Source organism: Salvelinus alpinus, chromosome 25, assembly GCF_045679555.1.
Source record: "Salvelinus alpinus chromosome 25, SLU_Salpinus.1, whole genome shotgun sequence".
NCBI lineage: Eukaryota > Metazoa > Chordata > Actinopteri > Salmoniformes > Salmonidae > Salvelinus > Salvelinus alpinus.
Genome location: NC_092110.1, coordinates 23,162,171 through 23,190,060, shown reverse-complemented (window position 1 = coordinate 23,190,060; position 27,890 = coordinate 23,162,171). Strand labels below are relative to the sequence as shown.

At 43.3% G+C, this 27,890-nt stretch overlaps 1 protein-coding gene across 1 annotated transcript; it reads left to right on the top strand.

Moving 5' to 3' along the window:
- Window positions 1-56: 56 nt before the first annotated feature.
- Window positions 57-21,049, top strand: mthfd1b (methylenetetrahydrofolate dehydrogenase (NADP+ dependent) 1b). The gene is made up of 28 exons (XM_071366232.1): window positions 57-323; window positions 7,128-7,212; window positions 7,589-7,648; window positions 7,950-8,003; window positions 8,162-8,298; window positions 9,662-9,762; window positions 9,869-10,005; window positions 10,255-10,366; window positions 10,542-10,669; window positions 11,501-11,598; window positions 11,862-12,035; window positions 12,208-12,344; window positions 12,465-12,511; window positions 13,541-13,648; window positions 13,776-13,850; window positions 13,952-14,054; window positions 14,371-14,447; window positions 14,541-14,681; window positions 14,807-14,875; window positions 15,347-15,458; window positions 15,557-15,696; window positions 17,044-17,085; window positions 19,254-19,354; window positions 19,443-19,620; window positions 19,994-20,101; window positions 20,316-20,468; window positions 20,620-20,732; window positions 20,865-21,049. Exons 1-27 carry the CDS (start codon window positions 286-288, stop codon window positions 20,707-20,709), a joined length of 2,805 nt encoding a protein of 934 aa, XP_071222333.1. The 5' UTR covers window positions 57-285; the 3' UTR covers window positions 20,710-20,732; window positions 20,865-21,049.
- The last annotated feature ends 6,841 nt before the right edge of the window (window positions 21,050-27,890 follow it).

Genomic DNA, 27,890 nt, shown 5'->3' with positions numbered 1-27,890 from the left:
CTGCCCTCAACTCAGACTGTTCTCTGACGGGTTGACAGAATTTGATAGCCATACAGATTACTCCACCCAGTACTAGCTACGTCTTTAGTTACGTGTGCTAATATTCTCAGAAGTTTTTATGGCCATATTGAGGATTTTTTACAAGCATTATTGATTTGAGCTACTCTGGCACGGTATATAATTTACAACACTAGCTCTACCGCCATAAGTAATCAGAATCAACACTCAGAGGGAAGAAGATAACAAGCTAACTGTGTTTAGGAGACGAGCTGGTTTAGCCTAACGATGTCAGCCCAAATCATTAGTGGAAAAGAAGTTTCAGCGTAAGTGTACATTTTTTAACTAATATGTTGGACGTTTTTGTAAATTTGCTCGCTAGCACACATTTATGGTACAGATATAACAAAGCACCATGTTGATTTTGTGTAAACTAACGTTAACCATAGGAACATTGCTTCATCGAAGCAGGCAGGTTTTGTCACATATCTAACGTTCTGTTGCAGTCCATAGAAATAGAATATGTTTTTGACATTGGGTCATTGTTCGGATTGTTAACAGCCACGTGCATCAAGCATGGTCTGGCAACCTCATTCTATTCTCAGGATGTTCTGTAGAATCTCATCCCAATATATTGCAAACATCAAACAAAATTGGATCAGATTCTAAAAAAACATAAGAATCCTATCTCTCATTCTCATGAAGTTCTAAATGCAACAGTATCCATTTTGGTGAGGGTGACGTGAACGCCCCTCCAACTGGTAATTACTAGTTGGAAAGTCGTCCTATAATGCTGCGTTCATAACCAAGTGGAAAAGTGGATGACCAGTTCTGATGTTGTAAATGCCAGTTGGATGCATTCACGTGCTTTGAACTAGTTGAGAAACGTTGATTGGCTAATGGCCAACAAGCTGTCTACCATAAACTTGAAGTTTTTAATTTTTTATTTGATTTCACCTTTATTTAACCAGGTAGGCTAGTTGAGAACAAGTTCTCATTTGCAACTGCGACCTGGCCAAGATAAAGCAAAGCAGTGTGACACAGACAACAACACAGTTACACATGGAGTAAACAATAAACAAGCCAATAACACAATAAACAAGTCAATGACACAGTAGAAAAAAGAAAGTCTATATACAGTGTGTGCAAAATGCATGAGGAGGTAGGCAATAAATAGACCATAGGAGCGAATAATTACAATTTAGCAGATGATGATGTGCAAGTAGAGATACTGGTGTGCAAAAGAGCAGAAAAGTAAATAAAAACAGTATGGGGATGAGGTAGGTAGATTGGGTGGGCTATTTACAGATGGACTATGTACAGCTGCAGCGATCGGTTAGCTGCTCAGATAGTTGATGTTTAAAGTTGGTGAGGGAAATAAAAGTCTCCAACTTCAGCGCTTTTTGCAATTCGTTCCAGTCACTGGCAGCAGAGAACTGGAAGGAAAGGCGGCAAATGAGGTGTTGGCTTTGGGGATGATCAGTGAGATATACCTGCTGGAGCGAGTGCTATGAGTGGGAGTTGTTATCGTGAACTGAGATAAGGCGGAGCTTTACCTAGCATAGACTTATAGATGACCTGGAGCTGGTGGGTCTGGCGACGAATATGTAGCGAGGGCCAGCCGATTTAGAGCATACAGGTCGCAGTGGTGGGTGGTATAAGGTGATTTGGTAACAAAACGGATGGCACTGTGATAGACTGCATCCAGTTTGCTGAGTAGAGTATTGGAAGCTATTTTGTAAATTACATCGCAGAAGTCGAGGATCGGTAGGATAGTCAGTTTTACTAGGGTAAGTTTGGCGGCGTGAGTGAAGGAGGCTTTGTTGCGAAATAGAAAACCGATTCTGGATTTGATTTTGGATTGGAGATGTTTAATTTGAGTCTTGAAGGAGAGTTTACAGTCTAGCCAGACACCTAGGTATTTATAGTTGTCCACATATTCTAGGTCGGAACCGTCCAGGGTGGTGATGCTAGTCGGGCGGGCGGGTGCAGGCAGTGAACGGTTGAAAAGCATGCCTTTGGTTTTACTAGCGTTTAAGAGCAGTTGGAGGCCACGGAAGGAGTGTTGTATGGCATTGAAGCTTGTTTGGAGGTTAGTTAGCACAGTGTCCAAGGAAGGGCCAGAAGTATACAGAATGGTGTCGTCTGCGTAGAGGTGGATCAGGGAATCGCCCGCAGTAAGAGCGACATCATTGATATATACAGAGAAAAGAGTCGGCCTGAGAATTGAACCCTGTGGTACCCCCATAGAGACTGCCAGAGGTCCGGCCACATGCCCTCCGATTTGACATACTGAACTCTGTCTGCAAAGTAGTTGGTGAACCAGGTGAGGCAGTCATTAGAAAAACCAAGGCTATTGAGTCTGCCGATAAGAATACGGTGATTGACAGAGTCGAAAGCCTTAGCCAGGTCGATGAAGACGGCTGCACAGTCTTTTATCGATGGCGGTTATGATATCGTTTAGTGCCTTGAGCGTGGCTGAGGTGCACCTGTGACCGGCTCGGAAGCCTATTGCACAGCGGAGAAGGTACGGTGGGATTCGAAATGGTCAGTGATCTGTTTATTAACTTGGCTTTCAAAGACTTTAGATAGGCAGGGCAGGATTGATATAGCTCTGTAACAGTTTGGGTCTAGGGTGTCACCCCCTTTGAAGAGGGGGATGACTGTGGCAGCTTTCCAATCTTTAGGGATCTCGGACGATACGAAAGAGAGGTTGAACAGGCTGGTAATAGGGGTTGCAACAATTGTGGCGGATAGTTTTAGAAAGCGAGGGTCCAGATTGTCTAGCGTAGCTGATTTGTACGGGTCCAGGTTTTGCAGCTCTTTCAGAACAACTGCTGTATGGATTTGGGTGAAGGAGAAGCTGGGGAGGCTTGGGCGAGTAGCTGCAGGGGAGGGGAGCAGGGGGGGGGGGGGGGGGGGGGAGCTGTTGGCCGGGGTTGGAGTAGCCAGGAGGAAGGCATGGCCAGCCGTTGAGAAATGCTTATTGAAATTTTCGATTATCATGGATTTATCAGTGGTGACCGTGTTACCTAGCCTCAGTGCAGTGGGCAGCTGGGAGGAGGTGCTCTTGTTCTCCATGGACTTTAGTGTCCCAAAGCTTTTTGGAGTTAGAGCTACAGGATGTGAATTTCTGCTTGAAAAAGCTAGCCTTTGCTTTCCTAACTGAAGTACAGCCAGCATTCTTGTAAACCCCATTATATTAGATTGTTTAAAAAAAATAATGTTTTGTTCCATTTTAACTGCTGAAAATGATGTTATCCATTTTTGATAGATTCGTTTCCCACAAGTAATTACCAGTTGGAGGGGTGTTCAAGTGGGATTTTCCAGTTCTATGTGGTAAATACCACCTTCTCACTTGGTTATGAATGCAGATGGCAATAATATTGCAGTAAGTTTTGCAGCTTCACTGGAATTTTGTGAAAACATTCTGGGCAAAGTTGGTACCACGAACTAGAATGTTTCATTCTATTGTTATTAGGGGTGGGTGATTTGGCCAAAATATTATGTCACTGTATAAAAATAAAATAGATGGATGGTATTTTATGTTTTTGAATAATAAAAGTTCTACATTTGCTTTAAGAGTAGTGTGTGACCTTAGGATGGCAACACACACATTCTGATGGATTTAAATGGGTGTTTCTCCATTCTGATAGTTTTTTACTGATCAGTTCAAACTAAAAATTACTTTCAGCATTTTCATTGATTTCTACATTTCCTGCACTCATTTGAGATCATTTTCACACTGCCACGTAGGGCTGCACAATATGAGCAAACAATCTAGTATTTATTTTTAACTAAATGTTGCAATTGCAATTTGACTTGTGATTTAGAGCAAAACACTTGGGTAAACTGTTGGAATCATGAAAATTGAATGATTTTTCTAAAGTAAGAATATAATACTGGGCACCTTGAATATGACATTTGACATTACAATTAATGAAAATGCCAGGGAGGAGTTATTGTGACAGGGTAGGAACCAAAGGGTTGATAAGTGATTCCTAGGGGACCCTATAATCTTTGGCTACATTTAATGTTTTCTGTTAGCTACTTCATGTATATTGAGAAGCAAAGTGAAAACAGCATTGTTGTCATCAACACAGTTGTATGTGATGCATTAACCATATAGACTGAAAGCGTCTCTTGTGGTCGAGGAACAACTAATGTGCTCCTTTAGTGACAGGGGGTGGGGCTATGTCTGTGGAAAGCGGCATGGAGAGAGAATGAGAACAAAGAGCGATGACTAAAGTAGCGAATTAAACTATAAAAATGGACGTTACGCACAGCGTATCACATTTAACAAACCAAACATTCAAATACTTTTATAGAAGTAAAAACCCAAACCATTCCGTGCATCAATACTGGTATATCTTAAAATATGGTATACCTACCGCCTAGCCCTACATTTTATGGTTGCTACATTATTCCCAACCTTGATACATTATTATGTAATGGAATGTGGCCTTTGACCAATTATTTTATTCATGTGAATATTGACCTCCAGTGGATGGACAGATTGAACAACAGTGATATGCTTTATTGAATTGTATGTACTCCAAGACTTACCTACATTTGATTTCAATTGATTCATCGGGTAGATTAATTTGTAATGTCCCAAAAAAATAGAACAAGTAACAGCAAAGTTTCTCATCTTTGCCATATTTGTTTCCCAGCAGTGTTTTGAACAGGGCCCGGTTTCCCAAAGGTATCGTAAGGCTAAATTCATCATAAGATCCTATGGTTCTAACAAATTTAGCCTTAAGATGCTTTTGGGAAACCGGACCCAGTTCAGTTTTGAACAGTTCTAAGTCCAGTTCCACTTGATACTCACCTGACTGACTATGTAGTTTTATCAAGAGTATTTTAGGTGACAACATGGCTTTTGATATCTGAAGGGACTTTTATTCAGCAACTCATGCTTGTCACAAGACTCGACTGCCAGTGCTCTTCTAACTGTGTAACTCATACTACCCATTAGTTAATTAGGCCTATTTCAAGCTGAGTGACCAAAAACCACATATTCTTCAACTTACATCCTTTTCTTTAATCAGTTCAGTTGTGTTGTTCATTACCTAAATCAGTTCAGAGGTAACATTAAAGCAGTACTGTTGTAATCTGTGGACTAGGCTGTTGCAGAGTAGCTGCAAAGGAACTACTACACTGTGGCCTTGATCAGAGTACAACACTTGTTTGATGGCCTTTTATGGCCAGTGTTGACCGATAAAGGATTAGTTAACTCCCTTGTACTGATACAATATAGACTAGTGTTGCCACCACTGTTATCTGCAACATTTCTAGAGAACCCGTAGTATTGTCAGGGTCTGAGACCTGAGGGTTGGTGACTGACTGGTTCAGCAAATTGTTAGTTGCTTTAATTGAGTCAGCCTTTTGTATCAATGAGTGAGAGAGAAAGCATAGGATCCTATATAGTTAGCCTGTGCTTTGTAACAGTTTGGTTATAAAACAAGTTGAGCCTAGCACAGTATAAGTTATTTTATAGTAATGTTTCACAGTAATAACCTAACTATTAGGCTATAAACAAATGCTCATTAAAATGGTGGATACAAACTGGTGTTAACAGTACTGGCTCCATGGTGGAAAAATACTTGTAAAAAGTGTTAATCCCAGACATACATCAGTTTCTCTCTGAAGGCAATATTATTCACATGATGCATTGACATGTGACACTCCTTATTTTATATTGAACACTGTTCTGTTTCAGGGTCAAAGGTCTAGAGAAACTTTCTTTAAAAATGCACATATTGTTAAAAACACTGTTCTGAGCAGTAGCTGATGTTGAAATGTGTCTGTAGGGCCTACCTTGATTATTGGGCATTCTCAATTGTGTGCAGAATGTGCAAACAAAATCATTGATTTCTCAATAGTAGTTGAAGAAACCAACTTTAATCTTGCAATCATGAGTGAGTTTAAGAACTTGTTAGTCTTTTTGTATATTTTGTATTGCTCAGTCCCTGTCAATTAAATTACCTTCCAAGACATCATTATTTGATCTTGTTGAAGACCACAGAAAAACATATGTATTACCTCACACCAATCTGTTGTCGACTATGATAGGTTGAAAAAGCTTTGCCCTTATCTCACACATTTTGCTTTGGTATCTGTTCATCCAACTCTGTGCACTGTGGTTTTCAGTTGCATCTATGACTGAATCAAGAGGTCTTACTGTGGCGGTCTGCATCCAGACCATGAGAAGTTGCTGATGACCCTAAAATCCCTCAACTCACTCATGTAACTGTTTAGTTGCAAGAAAATGCTTGAGATGCCCTTTCCGGATGGCCTCATTTGGGTGGGCCGAAGGATTTCCATGGACATCACTTAGTGTAGGGCAATTCCATGGTTACGGAATTACGCTGAGACTCAGATTTTTCACTTTAAATGTATACCAAAGAAAGAACATTGATTTTAAAGTTTAACAAACCATAGAACTCTATGCACAAGGACTACTTTGAACAATTTCCACAGAACATTGTACAAAACACATTTACAGGAAGAACTGTGCAGATACAAAGTTTGGTAACAAAATAAAACTGAGGGAGATTTTACCTGAATTCTGTTACCATACTGTACATCTGCACAGTTTTTCCAGTATTTCTTTACTGTGTAAGTTGTTCAAAGTAGTCATTGTGCAAATTTGTATGGTTTGTTAAACTTTGAAATCAATCTTTTTTTGTTTGGCATATATTTTAAAGTGAAAAATAAGTCTCAGCATAGTTCTGTTACCTTGGAATTGCGCTGTAACAATCTAGCCCCCTAACAAGGAGTTCTAAAGTTGTTGCGTAGTACATTGCGGTCTCTCCCACGCCAAAATGGCCAACTACACCCAAGATTGCCTGAGTCCCTACGTGCCATTAGGGCTCCTTCCCAGCATTGCATTCCTGGGGGTGCTCTCTTCCATACCCCTGTAGTTGTCTCTCAGCTGGTAGTCATGCTGCACCCCAACTCTTGGATGCTCCAAGGTGCCATGTGGACGGTTGAAGGGTGGAGGTCCATGGCTTCAGAGGTCTCTGGGCACACCACATCCCTGTAGGACAAACCAGGTTCTAACCGTGAATAACTGTCCCCCTGCGTTCTCCCTGTGAAATTGACCGCAGCTCCTTTTGTGTCCACAGGCAGGTAAGGGAGAGGCTGAAGAAGGATGTGGCGCAGATGAAGACGCAGGACCCTAATTTTCGACCAGGTCTGGTTGTGTTACAGGTACGTGCAAGAATATGTTGTAAGGGCTCTAGTTCAAATCTTGATTCTGATTCTTCCCATGTAGAGTATTTTCCCAATGGCCTGTTTCCTTAAATGGGCAATGGGTAGGGTTTTGTATCATTTTGAGACTCACTAATTTGTGCTCTGGATACAGAATATAGCCTTGGCTCATATCTTTCCTCAGTCAGATTCAGAACCACTAGCTCCGAGTGGAAGGGATAATTCCATTCGTATACTTTGTCTGTTATATGGCGCTAGCTAAAATATGAAACATAATGTATTAATGGTCTAACATTGGTTATTGACTAGTTTGTAAAAGCATTATTGGAACAAACAAAGACTACAGATTTTCTCAATTTTGCTGTGCACTTTTCAGGTGGGGGACAGAGATGATTCAAACCTCTACATCAGCATGAAGCTGAAAGCAGCAGCTGAGGTAAATAACAGAATGCCTGATGTGATCGTTCCTGTTTCATACATATTCCAAATTGTTCTCTGTTCAGTTCTTAAAGCGATACTTCAGGATTTTGGCAATGGCCCTTTATCTACTTTGCCAGATACCATAGACTTCGAGTCATTGAGCTTACGATAGTTAGCATTGGCTGGCGAAACTATAACTTCCTTCGTACTGGATGCAGAGACATAAAAATGGTATCGACAAATTCATCTGACGCTGGGGAAGTAGATAAAATCCCGAAGTATCCCTTTAAACTCCGTTTTTCTTGTGCCTACTGTAGATTGGAATTAATGCCACACACCTGAGGCTCCCCAAGACTGCCACAGAGGATGAGGTGAGGAGGGATCCTGAGGGGGTTAACTTCACAGCTTGCATAGCGTTTCTGCTTGGTGGTCTCTGCAGGCCTCTTTCTGGCACTCTGTTTGTCTGTCATTCTCTCTCTATAGCTTTCTTTCCCTCCCACTCTCTTTTACACACCCCATCACTCTGTAGGTGCTGCACAGCATTATGGAGGTGAATGAGAACTCTGCTATCCATGGCCTCATCGTTCAGCTGCCTCTGGACTCCATCCACAAAATAGATACTGAGAAGGTGACCAACGCTGTGGCCCCAGAGAAGGATGTGGATGGGTGAGCCCTGAGATGTGTTTTGTGTGACCAGTTTACAGATTTTCATGTGAATATTCTAAAATCTGCATAAAGAAAATATGCACGTTTTCCTACCGGTGGTGTTTCCACCAAACTGACTTGTTGCAGATACAAATCAGTGCAACTTAGTGCACCCAAAATATACTTTTTCGCTTATGATTTGTACTGAATGAAAATCTGAAGTTCATTGTGTTTCCATTGCATTTTGAACTCTACCGATGTAGTTTTGTCTCAAACTGTTGCGTTAAATAGCAGACGTACATACTCTGGTCTTGGAACATGTGCTCTAGCCAACAATTCGCAGATACAGTGCAGGTAGGCTAGTCTACATAATGAGATTATTATGGATAAGAGCAGGAATATTTTTATTTGTCAAACGACAGTCAAGCATCGATCATCATTTAACCACAATCAGACCCTCGATATTTATTGGAAAGGAGCATCAAGATCACTGCACTTTCACCACTCTGTGAAGTTCATCAGAATTTATTTAATCTGTAGCCTAATGAACTGCATGGTTTCCCAAGTCGTAGTGGGAGGACCACACACCATACCGTCCATTGACTCCAAGTTTACTGCGATATGATTGTTTGTATATCAATATTTGCGCATAATGGAATTTCCACTGCCATTTCTCGCATAATTAATTTTACAGACACAAAAAGATCCCACCATGTCGAACGAACAAATTAACTTTCTGCATTTATTAAATTGTAACGAAACTTCCTGTTTCCAACACAGCTGTTGTAGTACATTTTTAAAATCTGGTATGACTTTACTCGCATAAACTGTATGGAAATGTGGTTAGTGAAACCATTTTGCCATTCTGGAAGTGTTCTAGTTCCATTTGTGTAGTGTGAGCCATGATTATATTGTGTTTATTGGACAGTGATGCTGATACAGGCTGTGTGTTTAAAGGATGCAGGCCTTTTGTCTTGGTGTTTAGGAAGCTCCATTAGTCTCTTGCTCCTCTAATTGACTCTATTGATTCAGATTGTTCTCTGGACTTACTGAGAGACCAGTAAAGGAGCTTCTGTACCGCACTTAGCTGGGCCTGTTAAAAAGACAGGGCCGGAATTCTAACCAGTGCACTAATGATGAGGACATTGATTTATGTCGTCTCATCTCAAAAGAGTACAGATTTTTTTTCTGAGGTTCTTAATCATGCGTAGCTTGTTAGGGAGACAATGTTGGAAAGGGGAAATGAAAGAAGGCATTCTAGGAAATACAATGTACCATCAGAAGGAGTTGTGTGTGTATATAGTACGTGAAAGTATGACTAACTCTTATTGGTTAGAAACTGGATGCTCATGCTCATGAGTGTACTCTGTGTGTGTGTTCCTAGTCTGACCAGTATAAATGCTGGGAAGCTGTCCCGGGGGGACTTGGGTGACTGTTTCATCCCCTGTACTCCTAACGGCTGCATGGAGCTCATCAGACAGACTGGTGGGTACAGCAGAGAAACTAGTTATGAGCCAATGCTAATGAGCTGAATTACTTAATATGTAGAAGTGCTCAATTTAATGATTGACACTGCAGTGCATCTGTGCAGGTGTTTCTGTGGCCGGGAAGAGAGCTGTGGTGATTGGCCGCAGTAAAATTGTGGGCGCGCCCATGCATGACCTACTGCTGTGGAACCACGCTACCGTGACAACCTGCCATTCAAAGACTGCTGACCTCGCTGCTGAGGTAACCCAAGCCCAGGACATGTCACACGCTCACTCAGAACATGAAAACACTCTCAACCATATATACAGGCAGTTCCTATCCATATAAACATGTACTACAGGCAACTCGTCATGATGATGTATACAGGTAGATGACATGTCACATACAGATCCCACATACCGGAGCACTACTGTTTATTAGATTGATAGACTTGTGCCACGAAACAAACTAGTATAGTGAGGAGATCCATCCAGTCCCCTCTCTTTCCAGGTGGGCAGAGCAGACATTTTGGTGGTTGGGATTGGGAAAGCAGAGATGGTGAAGGGGGATTGGGTGAAGAAGGGAGCGGTGGTCATCGACTGCGGCATTAATCACATCCCAGGTTAGTATGGTCCCCTCCATTGGATTCCATTTTGACAAGTACTTTTTTTTTTTAGAATAAAAGTGAGCTAAACATGGAGTGAATCATCGGTTCTCCATGGAGCTGGTACTTCTCTTTATGGGTAACATTTAGGGGTGCTTGTGTTGACGGCATGGTTCCTCTCTGTGCTCCTCAGATGAGACGCGGCCCAGTGGGAAGCGTGTGGTGGGGGATGTGCACTACTCCTCTGTTAAGGAGCAGGCTGGCTTCATCACTCCAGTACCAGGAGGAGTGGGGCCCATGACTGTGGCCATGCTCATGCAGGTAGTTGGGAACAACTGGGAATTGAACACGGCGGTTGTCTGTATACCTTATAAGTTAGCCCACCAAGCTAAGGCTTAGGAAAACAAGTCCTCAGATCTTAGGCAAGGTTACTCATCACATGAGTGTAGCTTACCGATCCACCTCCAGCACAAAGGCAGTGGCATCCCTACTAGTAATCACACAAACCACACCACCTCCAAAATTCATCCTGTGAGAAATTCATATTTCAGCGGAAAAGTGGTATTTATTTGTGATGGAGCAGCTCCCTGTCCTGTGACCTCATCAATGCCATTCACTCAACTGTTTACGCAGCATGACATCATGGCAAAGACGGACTCCGTTAAACTGAATGTGGAGAATTTTGTAGTAGATAAGGTGTTATTTCAGACACTCATTTGTTTCTGTCTGGTAATCCTCTGAGGTAATGGAATTCTAACGACATAAATGAATGGAAAGCAATGTTTTATTCACTTTTATGGCACTGTGCAATCCACAGTTGCGCAGAGCACATTCAGTGAGAATGAATGGCTTTTGTCTATAAGGCATAACCATAGAAGCGAATTGTCTTTTGAGTTTGGTACAAATTCCAATCTATACACACATGCGCACTATACTCACACGTACACATGGATTTGTTGTTGTAGAGTAGTGGCCTGAGGGCGCACACTTAATGTGTTGTAAAGTCTTCTGTGTAATGTATATAACTGCCTTATTTTTGCTGGACCCCAGGAAGAAGGCAGCAGCTAATTGGGATCCATAATAAATACAATCTAAATGTGTAAACTGAGCTTTTCATTGGCTGTGTGCTTTGTTGTTTCTCTTCATCTCCAGAACACAGTGCTAAGTGCCAAGCGCTTCCTGGAGTCTCACCAGCCAGGCAAGTGGAGCATCACCTACACCAAGCTCATCCTGCAGAAGCCTGTGCCAAGGTTTGTCCCCTCATCCTCTGCATACCTTTCCCTCTGATGTGGAATCACTTTATCTTCTAGTCGTTTAGTGATTTTTCATACTTTTAATACTCCTCAGTAATGTTGCTGAATAATTCAACCTTCCACTAAAGTAGGGGCTCTAGTCTAATTTTGTTTCTCTACTTCATGTTTGAAAGCCCTAAATTTGGGCCTCAGAGACTTGCATGACATTTCCTGTCTGCTGTTACTGCTGAATAAATGTGTGACCTGACACTGGCCCTCAGTGACATTGTGATCTCGCGTTCCTGCGTGCCCAAGCCCATCGACCGACTGGCCACGGAGGTGGGGCTGCTGTCGGACGAGGTGGAGCTCTATGGGAAGACCAAGGCCAAGGTGCAGCTGGACATCATCAATCGCCTGCGGGCACAGCCTGATGGGAAATACGTGGTGGTCACTGGGTATGCTCTGTACAATAAACTTTTGTTCTTGTTGTGTTGTAGATGTAACATGGAAAATGTGCTCCTTTTCGCTACAGTGGCCTGGTACAGAACTCTTCATTTATCAAGATTGATTATCTATTATGCTCTCGGAAATGTTTCACACCAGTGTTAATGTTGTCTGTACCTCTAGAATCACCCCCACCCCACTGGGAGAGGGAAAGAGCACCACCACCATAGGACTGGTCCAGGCTCTGGGTGCTCACATGAAGCTCAATGTCTTCGCCTGTGTCCGCCAGCCCTCCCAAGGCCCCACCTTCGGAATCAAAGGTGAGCACTGAGTGATGCTGCCTTTTACTGACTGGTTGGATGCCTTTTGTGTGAAAATGTAAGGCTTTATCAATGCTCAGTTGTTATCAATGCTAAATGCCTGGAATGTTCTATCTACAGGAGGTGCTGCTGGAGGTGGATATTCTCAAGTAATTCCCATGGAGGAGGTACAGCACTGAATGATTTCCATTCTGTTCCAGACATTGATCATTCAGGAAGGGGTTTCGGTATAAAAAAAATGACATCTAGAATCGTCTTCCTATATCGCAACAAAGCATCCTTCACACATGCTGCCAAACATACCCTCGTAAAACTGACCATCCTACTGATCCTCGACTTCGGTGATGTCATCTATAAAATAGCCTCCAACACTCTACTCAACAAACTGGATGCAGTCTATCACAGTGCCATCCGTTTTGTCACCAAAGCCCCATACACTACCCACCATTGTGACCTGTACGCTCTCGTTGGTTGGCCCTCGCTTCATACTCATCGCCAAACCCACTATCTACAAGTCTCTGCTAGGTAAAGCCCCGCCTTATCTCAGCTCACTGGTCACCATAGCAGCACCCACTCGTAGCACGTGCTCCAGCAGGTATATCTCACTGGTCACCCCCAAAGCCAATTCCTCCTTTGGTTGTCTTTCCTTCCAGTTCTCTGCTGCCAATGACTGGAACGAACTGCAAAAATCTCTGAAGCTGGAGACTCATATCTCCCTAACTAGCGTTATGCACCAGCTGTCGGAGCAGCTCACAGATTATTGCACCTGTACATAGCCCGTCTATAATTTAGCTCAAACAACTACCTCTTCCCCTACTGTATTTATTTATTTATTTTGCTCCTTTGCGCACCATTATTTCTATTTCTACTTTGCACGTTCTTCCACTCCAAATCTACCATTCCAGTGTTTTACTTGCTATATTGTATTTACCTCGCCACCATGGCCTTTTTTTGCCTTTACCTCCCTTATCTCACCTCATTTGCTCACATTGTATATAGACTTATTTTTCTACTGTATTATTGACTGTATGTTTGTTTATTCCATGTGTAACTCTGTGTTGTTGTATGTGTCAAATTGCTATGCTTTATCTTGGCCAGGTCGCAGTTGCAAATGAGAACTTGTTCTCAACTAGCCTACCTGGTGAAATAAAAAATATAAAGCTCTATTTGACCATATGGTTTAATTATGATTTCAGTTCAACCTCCACCTCACTGGAGATATCCACGCCATCACAGCTGCCAACAACCTGGTGGCGGCCGCCATAGACGCCCGTCTGTTCCATGAAGCCACCCAAACAGACAAGGTGAACACTCTCGGTTGCTGACATCTGTTCTTGAGAAAGATTGCGCTGCACAAGGTGGTATTCCATGTTTGATTAATGTGTGTGTCGGTCCATTTCTTATCTTTCTCACTCATTCCCTCTGCCACAGGCTTTATATAACCGTCTGGTCCCTCTTAGTGGAGGTCAGAGGACATTCTCCCCCATCCAGATAAACAGACTAAAGGTACAAACTCAATTGTATCCGTGGATGACAATGCCATTATTATCTTGACTGTCTTAGGGAGGGAATTTCTCTACTATTGTCTCTGTATGTGATCCCTGTAGAGACTGGGCATTGAGAAGACTGACCCCACCACTCTGACCGAGGAGGAGATAACCCGCTTTGCCCGACTAGACATGGACCCTGACTCCATCACCTGGCACAGAGGTACTGAAGACTGTACTGGATATGTACCCTGAGTGGCCTGACTGTTGTGTATAATGTATACTATACTACAGGGCTCTCCAACCCTGCTCCTGGAGAGCTACAGTCCTGTAGGTTTTCACTCCTACCCTAATCCACACACCTGATTGTAATGGTTAGCTGGTTGATAAGCTGAACCTGGTTAGTTACAACTGGGGTTGGAGCGAAAACGTACAGGAGGGTAGCTCTCCAGAAACCGGGTTGGAGAGCCCTGCTATACTATGACATGTCAGTGTTGAGATGTAGAACAGTGTTTTAATGGGTCTTTGTGTCATTTCAGTGTTAGACACCAATGATCGTTTCCTGAGGAAGATCACCATTGGCCAATCGCCGACTGAGAAGGGACACACTAGGGAGGTATGTAAAAGTTCATAGTACACATGCTTTTCTTCCATTAGTTAGTCACCCACTGATACTGCTGTTGACTCTTGTTCTGTCCTCCTCCCCCAGGCTCAGTTCAGCATCACGGTGGCCAGTGAGATCATGGCCGTGCTGGCTCTCACCAGCAGCCTGAAGGACATGCGCCAGCGCCTGGCCAAGATGGTGGTGGCAACCAGCCGCAGTGGGCAGCCCATCACCACAGAGGACCTGGTAGGTGGCCCTAGTCTCCCTCTCACACTGTCAACCAACACATAGACAGTTGAGGTTTGTGATGAGTGCTTGTTGATTCTGGCCTTAAAAGATTCTCACCATTTCATTGTTCCCTCTGTGTGCAGGGTGTGAGTGGAGCCCTGACTGTGCTGATGAGGGATGCCATCAAGCCCAACTTGATGCAGACTCTGGAGGTGGGTGGGGCAGGGAAGGGAGGGAGGGAACTCCTCAGGGTGGAACTGTACAGGCCTGGCAACTGGAGGAGAGGAGAGGGAAGCAAAGCCATGTGGGAAAATGGGTTTCAGATTCTTTAATTGGTTAGGGTAGTGTGGATGTGAAGCTTCCTATGTTCTCACGGAGCAGTGATGACACAGTCTGGAGAAGACAGATAGCGTGTGCTTGTGGCTGTTTTTAGTTTAGTTACTAATCCCCTGTTTCTCTTTGAGAAGTTCTGAGGCAGGATTGGGTACAAAGTAGCTAATCTATTTGCATCAAATCAACAGATATTCCAAAGCCTAGAACTAAGTTTGTTGACTGCAGATATGTGATTCTGAGTCTATGGTGTTTGATGTGGTAGACTTGACTTCTTTGAGTCAGAGTGGTGACATTGCTACTGGCTGAGTGTGTGTTCTGCTGCTGGATGATTGAGAGGAGTTTCTCTACAGGGAACCCCCGTGTTCGTCCACGCCGGACCTTTCGCCAACATCGCCCACGGCAACTCTTCCATCCTGGCTGATAAGATAGCCCTGAAGCTGGTCGGCCCGGAGGGATTTGTGGGTAAGTGGAGCTGAAACACACAGCCTCTCCCTTGACAAGAAACAAAACTATGAACACCTCTTGTAATGTGAGTGTTGGTTGTTTCTCTCATGGGACAGTGACTGAGGCTGGGTTCGGCGCTGACATCGGCATGGAGAAATTCTTCAACATCAAATGCCGCTACTCCGGCCTGCGGCCTCACGTGGTGGTGCTGGTGGCCACCGTCCGAGCTCTGAAGATGCATGGAGGTGGGCCAACGGTGAGTGACTGCATAGTTTACTGGAGGTCTTTGAAATCTTTCTACTCTTGTTCTAATGGTGGTGCCAATGGGCAGCTTTCAGAAAGACTGCTTCAGAAAAAACAATTAAAGGGCAGGTTTTGCCCCCTCAAAAGAAGAGTAGCGGTTGCTCAGTGTAGTCAATTATAATCATCAGATCAACCTAGAGAATGTTCACGTATTAATGTCATATATACCGTTCAAAAGTTTGGGGTCACTTAAATGTCCTTGTTTTTTTAAAGAAAAGCACACTTTTTTTGTCCATTTTTAAAATAACATCATATTGATCAGAAATACAGTGTAGATGTTGTAAATTACTATTGTAGCTGGAAATATTCCATTTTGCAAAGAAGGCCAGCATCCCGGAGTCGCCTCTTCACTGTTGACGTTGAGACTGGTGTTTTGCGGGTACTATTCAATGAAGCTGCCAGTTGAGGACTTGTGAGGTGTCCGTTTCTCAAACTAGACACTAATGTACTTGTCCTCTTGCTCAGTTGTGCACCGGGCCTCCCACTCCTCTTTCTATTCTGGTTAGAGCCAGTTTGCGCTATTCTGTGAAGGGAGTAGTACACCGTTGTACAAGATCTTCAGTTTCTTGGCAATTTCTCGCATGGAATAGCCTTCATTTCTCAGAACAAAAATGGACTGACGAGTTTCAGAAGAAAGGTCCTTGTTTCTGGCCATTTTGAGCCTGTAATCGAACCCACAAATGCTGATGCTCACAGATACTTAACTAGTCTAAAGAAGGCCAGTTTTATTGCTTCTTTAATCAGAACAACAGTTTTCAGCTGTGCTAACATCATTGCAAAAGGGTTTTCTAAGGATCAATTAGCCTTCTAAAATTATAAAACTTGGATTAGCTAACACAACGTGCCATTGGAACACAGGAGTGATGGTTGCTGATAATAGGCCTCTGTACGCCTATGTAGATATTCCATTAAAAAATCTGCCGTTTCTAGCTACAATAGTCATTTGCAACATTAACAATGTCTACACTGTATTTCTGATCAATTTGATGTTATTTGCTTTTCTTTCAAAAACAAGGACATTTCTAAGTGACCCCAAACTTTTGAACGGTAGTGTATATATTCTCTCCTATAGAATGTCCTATCCCGCTTCAATCAATGCAGGTGCACTGCTAAGAATGTAATTCAATTTCCTGCTTGGAGGTCACACAGGAAGACCTGTCATTCTGCTGCTTTAGCTCTATCCCCACGAACACTAGTATGTTTCATGTCCTTGGACAGGAAATAGGGATACAGCCCCTTATTGTTTGTTCTAGGTTAGTAATTTGATAGCTTTTTGACTGATCTTTCTCCTTTGATCCAGGTTACTGCTGGGATGGCCCTGCCCAAAGAATATGTGGAAGAGGTAAGACACTTCTCTGCGCCTCACCCTCACTCTCACTTCAGCCCCACCCCTTTTACACCGCATCACATCAGGGAAAGAGCAGCCATCCTAAATGTACCACTTACCTTTTATGATAATGTTCTGTTAATGGCATATTGCTCATCCTCTGCACAAGTTGGTTTTAAGTAGAGCTGTGGCGGTCATGAAATTGTCAGCCGGTCATAGTAATTGACCGTTAATTAACATAAACACATTTAGCATCTGCTGGCTTCCACACATAACCTACAAGCCACTGATGCAGACCTTTTGGAACATCTACATTTTAAAAAGTATAATAAATCCATGTAATATAGCCTACACCAGAAGAACAGTATAGCATGAGTTGTCCTTATGTTAGGCCGTGATCTGGCTATGCCATAATTCTGAGGGCTACGCTAGTTCATTTAGCAGACAAGATTTGCTTAGAATTCAATGGCATTATTTATAGTAATCAGAATACAATTGAACATAGCTGAATAAAATAGGAAGGATATTTTCTCCGAACAATTTGAGGGAGTCCGCACACGCGGCAATTCTGTGTTGCGCGGTTAACAAAGAAACAGGTACTCCTATATGCTTAATTTAGAGTTATTTATGTAACTTTAGTTATGGGCTAGATTTTTAATTCATTCTTAGGCTGCATGATGTGACTAATGATTTGAAAGAATTTGCATGCAAGGCATGAGCTCTGCTTTGTTTTTTTGCGCAGGCTGTTCACACTTCATCAGTCTCTCATTCACAATTTGACAAGCACTTGATAATGCCTCGAATTTTCCGGCTGCATCCCCTTTGTGTGGCCCTAATGCCCCCTTAAAAAATCCATGCCTTTTGTGGCCGTTGTGCGCTTGGGCTGAATATAATAATTCCATTCTCCCAGCTGCATGCCGAAGCACCTCTCACTCACATGGCTCTCATTCACATGATCAGGCCTTTCTCACAGGCTACAAGTAAAGACAGACACATCCGGGATGCAACTGCGCACATCATCCAATTCCGAGGTGCATATTGGAAGAACTGTCCACATTTACTTTTCGTCAGCCAACAAGATGAGTAGGCCTAGCGAACAGCAAAAGCCATAGCCCATGTCAATCTACTATCCCCCATTGTACAAAAGTTTACTTTATTCTGTGCGATAAATAAATAATCCAAACATATTTTAGGGCAGTTGTGGGATGTGATAGATCCCGAATTAATACAACCACTAGCATCAAAAAAACTGTTTTAAGCAATGAGCCTGACTCAATAGATGAGCAGGTTTAGCTTAAAATGTTGAACTATTTGGTTATTTTTTCACATAAGTGCAGCAATGCACACACTGCAGTAGGCTATAAGCGGGAATGTTCCATTAGCAGGAAAACACCATTCTCAAAAGTGACCACAAATGCGATTATGCATGTAATGCTTTTATTATTAAGGTGCATTTTTACATTGAAAATGAACTTCCCCAAACTTGAAACTCACGCGCTGCGTATGTATATCAGTTAGGCTCTACACCCGTTGTAAAGCGGATTAATGTGCTTCATTTTAAGAAGTTATTTGGTCACTTTAGTTGTGATATCAACCTTACCAAAACATAGGCCTATGGGCTAGGCTATATGAGGTGTGCGACTATGATTTGAAAAAGTAGGAGACAAAAAGCATGTGCTGTCTTCCTTAAGATGGGCATCATTCACAAGTGATAGGCTAATATTTTCAACCATCACACTATTCTTGATTTAATCTTGTCTTTACATATATTATTTAGTTTGTGTGAAATTTGTTTTGATTTAGAATGGACTATGGATTATCATGTGGCTGTAATACGGTCACCGTAAGCGCCCTAGTCGTAAGACTTCATTAGAAGGCATCAAGAGCATGTGCGTTGTATTTGCTTTGTGTCTTGTGACACAATTCTCATCTGATGCAATTAGTTGAGCTGAACTACACAGGCTCATCCATTATGCAGTGCAATTAGGTCCAGTTCACATGCTCTCTTGATTTTACATGGACCATTGCCCAATACCTACTGGCTACATGTGATCATTGATGTGAGTATAAAATAGCTCCACTCAACTCCCTCTCGGGTGTCTCTACAAAGCCAGACTGTACGCAGTATATTATATAATAGCTGTATATAAAAAATTCTAAAACTTTTGTGTGTTTCTGTGTAGAACCTTGAGCTGCTGGAGAAGGGCTGCAGTAACATGAGGAAACAAGTGGAGAATGCCATGCATTTTGGAGTGCCAGTGGTAGTGGCCGTCAACGCTTTCAAGTAAGTCCTATTCATGGTGAGCATCTGAAACTATTTTACCCCTCTTGTCCAGTGTTTTGACCTCTGACCTGTGTCTCCCTGACTGCAGGACGGACACTGAATCAGAGCTGGACCTGATCTGCACCCTGGCCAAGGAAGTGGGGGCCTTTGATGCGGTGCGCTGCTCTCACTGGGCTGAAGGGGGTGCTGGTGCCGTGGCCCTGGGACAGGCTGTGCAGAGGGCTTCTGAGGCCCCCAGTGACTTCAAGTTCCTCTATGATGTGGAGGTAAAGCGAGCGTCGGCCTCAGTCAAAGACCTTGTTTTTCACTATATGACATGGATGCATTGATTTCATCCTGCTCAGGAAATCTATTATTTTTCTTCCATTCATCTCATCATTCTTGTCATGTCTGTAGATGAAATAAATCACTGATTTACTTCTGAGACGTAGATGACTGTTTTGATTATAATATTTATACATCAAGTGATTTCCCAGAATAGTATAACTTAATCTTTCTCCTCATGTACTGCTGGTACTGTTGCAAATGCTTGCATTACATTTAAACATGTTGGAGAATCAGTGTAGATGACCTGAACCAGTTCTATGGTACTCATATGTTGTACATATGTGTATTTTTGTCTGTCTGAATTGCTTGTAGCTGCCCATTGCGGATAAGATCCGGATCATTGCTCAGAAGATCTATGGGGCTGATGATATAGAGCTGCTGCCAGATGCCCAGCACAAGGTGGAGCTCTACACCAAACAGGTACAATAGCTATGAGACTAAGGTGTTTTATGGAGACGGTTCTTTGTTTACATGCTTTGTATAGAACCTATTTGTTTGTAGCACACTACTCATTGATTTCTGGAGCACATTTTCAACCTTTACTTTGAAGGTTCAAGAAAACAGTCTGGAGGGTTCACATTTCTATTTGAGGTTTTACTCTCCTTTCAATGAACGCCATATTTGTTTTGGTCAGGGCTTTGGGAATCTGCCCATCTGCATGGCAAAGACCCACCTGTCCCTGTCCCACGAGGCGGATAAGAAGGGCGTGCCCACAGGTTTCGTCCTGCCCATCAGAGACATCCGTGCCAGTGTGGGTGCTGGGTTCCTCTACCCTCTTGTTGGCACGGTAAGAAAGCACTGGCCTGGAGAATAACTGTATTTAAAATATCCATAATCTCAACAGAAAATCAACTGAATCAATGAAGAGTCAAATCAATCTCTTGATCAGAGGACACAAAGTACTAGTACAGTTTATTCCTTTTTTGGCCCCATCCTAGATGCCCACAATTCCAGGGCTGCCCACAAGGCCCTGTTTCTATGACATTGACCTAGACCCTGAGACTGAGCAGGTCAATGGACTCTTCTAAGAAGGGCTCCACCCTGTTTAACGGTAAGGAATCCGCTACATTACAGCTATACAAATGATGCAACAACCCATACAAGCATACAGATATGGTTGATGTCTGTAATGATTCTTGTTATTTTTCTCTCTGTTGCTCTATCTTTATCTTCCCATTAACAGAGGTGATCTGTGGTCTGCAGCCCCCAAAACAAGGCCTAATGAAATGTGATGGAGTAGTAACTGGAAGCGCTTCCCTCCCTTGTCAATAATGTCCTGTATTTTTCACTGTCGCTGACATCTGTCAATAGTACATTTTCTCTGCCCATGGTCACTGAAGGGTAAAATAAAGAAACTTAATTAAGAAACAGTTTGTCCTCTGATATTATTCTGTATTAAATTCTAGATGGGGGGGAAATTGCCTGTTTACATTCATTTAAAAAGATTCTCCGGTACCTTTTTGTATACTTTTTTGCCAGTAGCTCTGAAAGTAGCACTCACGAGACAAAAGTAGTCCCTGAAAAATGTGTACTGTCACATATGTGCACCACGTCATTGCTCTCTCGTGTCCACTGAGCCATTGGGCCCACCCTGCAAACTCATCTGATAACACTGGGCAGGCCTCTTGCTAGCTGTTGCTCAAATGTGAGGGGCTGAAGCTAATTGGCTAGAACTCGAATTGCTAGGGTGCTGGCCCACGTGTAGGGAAATGGCGCGGCACAGCTTCCAGAAAAGTTGCTTTCAAACTAGGGATTTCGTGGCTAATTGAGTTAAAATATTAATTTTGCTCTTAGATCATTCATCTATGAACTACACCTTGAGACATACAGCCCAAAGTGGGAGGTTAAAAAAAAATAATCATACTTTCTTAATTACCAAAGTACCGGAGCATGTTTTTAATAATCACCTCTGAACATAAACAAACCTTCCCAGGAGCTACTGTATCAGACCCTTCAGAAGTGCAGTGTTGTCTGATAATACTGTACATGGTAAGGAGACACTGGGGAGAGGGAGGCCTCAGATCATGAATCAGGTGGTTATCAGTGTGATTTGTGTGTAAATTAGACTGTCTACTGCCATGGGCTGGTAAAGGACAGTTTTTTTTTATTCAAAACAATGTTGAAAATTAGGCAGAGCAAATTCTGACATTGCTGCCTTTATAAAGTTCTGTGACACTGACTATCCTTGTGGTTTAAAGATTGGTCCTAATAGTGTCTCTTCAAACGTGTTCTTGTTGCCATTCTTTGTTCGGTATTCTAATATAGAATGACTAATACTGTTAAAGTACTGTACACCAATTGATTCTGTAATTTGAGCATGTTACTTAATCAATGACTGACTTTTATATCAGAAAATGATTTCAATGGATAAGGTATTTTTAAATGTCCATAATGACAAATCGAAAACAGGTTTTTAGAATTTCTTTGCAAATGTATTAAAGATAAAAAACAAACCTTATTTTCATAGGTATTCAGACCCTTTACTATGAGACTCGAAATTGAGCTCCGGTGCATCGTGTTTCCATTGATCATCCTTGATGTTTCTACAACTTGATTGGAGTCCACCTGTGGTAAATTCAATTGATTATACATGATTTGGAAAGGCCCACACCTGTCTATATAAGGTTCTAGAGTCAACAGTGCATGTCAGCAAAAACCAAGCCGTGAGGTCGACGGAATTGTCCATAGCGCTCCGAGACAGTATTGTGTCGAGGCACAGCTCTGGGGAAGGGTACCAAAACATTTCTGCATCATTGAAGGTCCCCAAGAACACAGTGGCCTTATATGGAAGAAGTTTGGAACCACCAAGACTCTTAGAGCTGACCACCCGGCCAAACTGAGCAATCGGGGAGAAAAGGCTTGGTCAGGGAGGTGACCAAGAACTCAATGGTCACTCTGACAGAGCCAGAGTTCCTCTGATGATGGGAGAACCTTCCAGAAGGACAACCATTTCTGCAGCACTCCACCAATCAGGCCTTTATGGTAGAGTGGCCAGACGGAAGCCACTCCTCAGTAAATGGCACATAGCCCGCTCTCAGACCATGACATACAAGATTCTCTGGCCTGATGAAACCAAGATTGAACTCTTTGGCCTGAATTCCAAGTGTCACGTCTGGAGGAAACCTGGCACCATCCCTACGATGAAGCATTGTGGTGGCAGCATCATGCTGTGGGGATGTTTTTCAGCGGCAGGGACTGGGAGACTAGTCAGGATCGAGGGAAAGATGAACAGAGCAAAGTACAGAGATCCTTAATGAAAACCTGCTCCAGAGCGCTCAGGACCTCAGACTGGGGTGAAGGTTCACCGTCCAACAGGACAACGATCCTAAGCACACAGCCAAGACAACATAGGAGTGGCTTTGGGACAAGTCTCAATGTCCTTGAGTGGCCCATCCAGAGCCCAAACTTGAACCCGATCGAACATCTCTGGAGAGACTTGAAAATAGCTGTGCAGCGACGCTCCTCATCCAACCTGCCAGAGCTTGAGATGATCTGCTGAGGAGAATGGGAGAAACTCCTTAAATCCAGCTGTTTATTTTTTTTATTTCACCTTTATTTAATCAGGTAGGCTAGTTGAGAACAAGTTCTCATTTGCAACTGTGACCTGGCCAAGATAAAGCAAAGAAGTTCGACACATACAACAACACAGACACATGGAATAAACAAACATACAACCAATAATACAGTAGAAAAGTCTATATACAGCATGTGCAAATGAGGTTGGATAAGGGTGGTAAGGCAATACATAGGCAATGGTGGCAAAGTAATTACAATATAGCAATTAAACACTGGAATGGTAGAATGTGCAGAAGATGAATGTGCAAGTAGAGATACTGGGGTGCAAAGGAGTAAGATAAATAAATAAATACAGTATGGGGATGAGGTAGATTGGATGGGCTGTTTACAGATGGGCTATGTACAGGTGCAGTGATCTGTGAGCTGCACTGACAGCTGGTGCTTAAAGCTAGTGAGGGAGGTAAGAGTCTCCAGCTTTAGTGATTTTTGCAGTTCTTTCCAGTCATTGGCAAGGAAGGAGAGGCGGCCAAAAGAAGAATTGGCTTTGGGGGTGACCAGTGAGATATACCTGCTGGAGCGTGTGCTACGGGTGGGTGCTGCTATGGTGACCAGTGAGCTGAGATAAGGCGGGGCTTTCCTAGCAGAGACTTGTAGATGACCTGGAGCCAGTGGGTTTAGCGACGAGTATGAAGCGAGGGCCAGCCAACGAGAGCGTACAGGTCGCAGTGGTGGGTAGTATATGGGGCTTTGGTGACAAAACGGATGGCACTGTGATAGACTGCATCCAATTTGTTGAGTAGAGTGTTGGAGGCTATTTTGTAAATGACATCGTCGAGGTTCGGTAGGATGGTCAGTTTTACGAGGGTATGTTTGGCAGCATAAGTGAAGGAGGCTTTGTTGTGAAATAGGAAGCCGATTCTAGATTTAATCTTGGATTGGAGATGCTTAATGTGAGTCTGGAAGGAGAGTTTACAGTCTAACCAGACACCTAGGTATTTGTAGTTGTCCACATATTCTAAGTCAGAACCGTCCAGAGTACTGATGCTGGACGGGCGGGCAGGTGCGGGCAGCATTCGGTTGAAGAGCATGCATTTAGATTTACTTGCATTTAAGAGTAGTTAGAGGCCACGGAAGGAGAGTTGTATGGCATTGAAGCTCGTCTGGAGGTTAGTTAACACAGTGTCCAGAGAAGGGCCAGAGGTATACAGAATGGTGTCGTCTGTGTAGAGGTGGATCAAAGAATCACCAGCAGCAAGAGCGATATCATTGATGTATACAGAGAAGAGAGTCGGCCCGAGAATTGAACCCTGTGGCACCCCCATAGAGACTGCCAGAGGTCCAGACAACAGGCCCTCCAATTTGACACACTGAACTCTATCTGAGAAGTTGTTGGTGAACCAGGCGAGGCAATCATTTGAGAAACCAAGGCTGTTGAGTCTGCCAATAAGAATGTTGTGATTGACAGAGTCGAAAGCCTTAGCCAGGTCGATGAATACGGCTGCACAGTAATGTCTCTTATCGATGGCGGTTATGACATCGTTTAGGACCTTGAGCGTGGCTGAGGTGCACCCATGACCAGCTCTGAAACCAGATTGCATAGCGGAGAAGGTACGGGTGGATTCAAAATGGTCGGTAATCTGTTTGTTAACTTGGCTTTCGAAGACCTTAGAAAGACAGGGTAGGATAGATATAGGTCTGTAGCAGTTTGGGTCTAGAGTGTCTATCCCTTTGAAGAGGGGGATGACCGCGGCAGCTTTCCAATCTATGGGAATCTCAGACGATACGAAAGAGAGGTTGAACAGGCAAGTAATAGGGGTTGCAACAATTTCGGCAGATCATTTTAGAAAGAGAGGGTCCAGATTGTCTAGCCTGGCTGATTTGTAGGGGTCCAGATTTTGCAGCTCTTTCAGAATATCAGCTATCTGGATTTGGGTGAAGGAGAAGTGGGGGAGGCTTGGGTGAGTTGCTGTGGGGGGTGGAGGTAAGCCAGGTGGAAAGCATGGCCAGCCGTAGAAAAATGCTTATTGAAATTCTCAATTATAGTGGATTTATCGATGGTGACAGTGTTTCCTAGCCTCAGTGCAGTGGGCAGCTGGGAGGAGGTGCTCTTATTCTCCATGGACTTTACAGTGTCCCAGAACTTTTTGCAGTCTGTGCTACAGGATGCAAAAAAAAAGCTAGCCTTAGCTTTCCTAACTTCCCAGAAAAGTTGCATATCACCGGGATGTTCGATGCTAATGCAGAACGCTACAGTATGTTTTTGTGCTGGTCAAGGGCAGTCAGGTCTGGAGAGAACCAAGAGCTATATCTGTTCCTGGTTCAATATTTTTTGAATGGGGCATGCTTATTTAAGATGGTGAGGAAGGCACTTTTAAAGAATAACCAGGCATCCTCTACTGACGGGATGAGGTCAAGATCCTTCCAGGTTACCAGCCGTCGATTTAGAAAGGCAGTGAAAGTGTTTTGGGGAGCGTTTGACAGTGATGAGGGGTGGTCATTTGACCGCAGACCTATTACGGGTGCAGGCAATGAGGCAGTGATCGCTGAGATCTTGGTTGAAAACAGCAGAGGTGTATTTGGAGGGCAAGTTGGTTAGGATGATATCTGTGAGGGTGCCCGTGTTTACGGATTTGGGGTTGTACCTGGTGGGTTCATTGATAATTTGTGTGAGATTGAGGGCATCAAGCTTAGATTGTAGGATGGCCGGGGTGTTAAGCATGTCACAGTTTAGGTCACCTAGCGGAAAGGTATGCCAAGCTTGTAGCGTCATACCCAAGAAGACTCGAGACTTCAACAAAGTACTGAGTAAAGAGTCTGAATACTTATGTAAATGTGATCTTTCCGTTTTTGCTTTGTCATTATGGTGTATTGTGTGTAGATTATATTATGTTGTCAGGGAGGTCAAGGGGCATTGCTCTGAGTCATTAACAGTGAGTGTGGATGTGACTGAGAGCCATGAAGTCAGAGAACAGTGTGGTCGGAGATACCATAGAAACAAGTAAAGAAACCAAGGCTTACGAAAAACCCTGCCCCTATAACTGATAAAATGGAACCGAAAAAATCTCCTGAACATTGACTGAAGCGGGTGGATGAGATGCTGGTAAACCAATATCCCATAGAGACCTATAGTGGTCCCAGGAATGGTGGGGTGAATCCTTTCTCAGAGGAAGAGGAGGTGCAGAAACATTCAGGTGAATGTGTTGCCTCAACCATGGATCCCCCAGGGGATCTTTAGTGCAGGACATCGTATTAAAGGTTATTGTCAAACACATTCACTCAAATGCAATTTGCGAGTGAACTAAGTTACCACACTGAACAATGAAAGAGTGATGAATTTTCCGGTGCAAAGTACAAGATCCAACAACTCTCATTCAGAAGTACCATGACCTTTGCAAATAGTCTGGGTAGCCGTTAGATTAGAAGTTCAGGAGTCTTATGGCTTGGGGATAGAAGCTGTTTAGAAGCCTCTTGGACCTAGAATTGGCGCTCCGGTACCGCTTGCCGTGCGGTAGCAGAGAGAACAGTCTGACTAGGGTGGCTGGAGTCTTTGACAATTTTTAGGGCCTTCCTCTGACACTGCCTGGTATAAAGGTCCTGGATGGCAGGAAGCTTGGCCCGAGTGAGGTACGGGGCCATACGCACTACCCTTTGTAGTGCCATGTGGTCGGAGGCGAGCAGTTGCCATACCAGGCAGTGACGCAACCTGTCAGGATGCTCTCGATGGTGCAGCTGTAAAACCTTTTGAGGATCTGAGGACCCATGCCAAATCTTTTCAGTCTCCTGAGGGGGAATAGGTTTTGTCATACCCTCTTCACAACTGTCTTGGTGTGCTTGGACCATGTTAGTTTGTTGGTGATGTGGACACCAAGGAAGTTGAAGCTCTCAACCTGCTCCACTACAGCCCCGTTGATGAGAATGGGGGTGTGCTCGGTCCTCCTTTTCCTGTAGTCCACAATCATCTCCTTTGTCTTAATCACGTTGAGGGAGAGGTTGTTGTCCTGGCACTACACGGCCAGGTCTCTGACCGCCTCCCTATAGGCTGTCTCGTCATTGTCGGTGATCAGGCCTATAACTGTTGTCATCTGCAAACATACTGATGGTGTTGGAGTCAGTCGTGCCTGGCAATGCAGTCATGAGTGAACAGGGAGTACAGGAGGGGCCCCTGTGTTGAGGATCAGCGTGGCAGATGTGTTGTTACCTACCCTTACCACCTGGGGGCAGCCCGTCAGGAAGTCCAGGATCCAGTTGCAGAGGGAGGTGTTTTGTCCCAGGGTCCTTAGCTTAGTGATGAGCTTTGATCTTTGTGAATGTTTTATAAATATTATGATATCATGGATGGATAATATTTGATCAGCTTTTTTTTCATTTTTTCTGTCATATTGTTTGTGTGACGCAACATCCCAGATTGTGGAGACTTAGCAATGAGACACTTGAAAATGTGATTCAGGTTTTTATACTGTACTTTTACATAGACATGTGCAAGACACTTTTGTCATGTTTTGTTCAACTGAATTAAAATATATACATGTTATCTGTGTACAAACATTCCATTGCTGTATACATAACTGCATTTTACATATCTGTAGCACAGACCTCTAATGTATTATATTTTGAACACATTTTTGATGTATTCCTTTGGTGGTAAGAGTCAACTGCAAGTACAATTAAATGAGAGGAAATTGGCCCTTTTACT

Excerpts from the sequence above, each read along its gene's own strand:
- mthfd1b (XM_071366232.1), top strand. The coding sequence starts at position 286 with ATGTCAGCCCAAATCATTAGTGGAAAAGAAGTTTCAGC. Across the intron at positions 8,004-8,161 it reads AGACTGCCACAGAGGATGAG|GTGCTGCACAGCATTATGGA; the intron begins GTGAGGAGGGAT and ends ATCACTCTGTAG. Across the intron at positions 9,763-9,868 it reads GGAGCTCATCAGACAGACTG|GTGTTTCTGTGGCCGGGAAG; the intron begins GTGGGTACAGCA and ends GCATCTGTGCAG.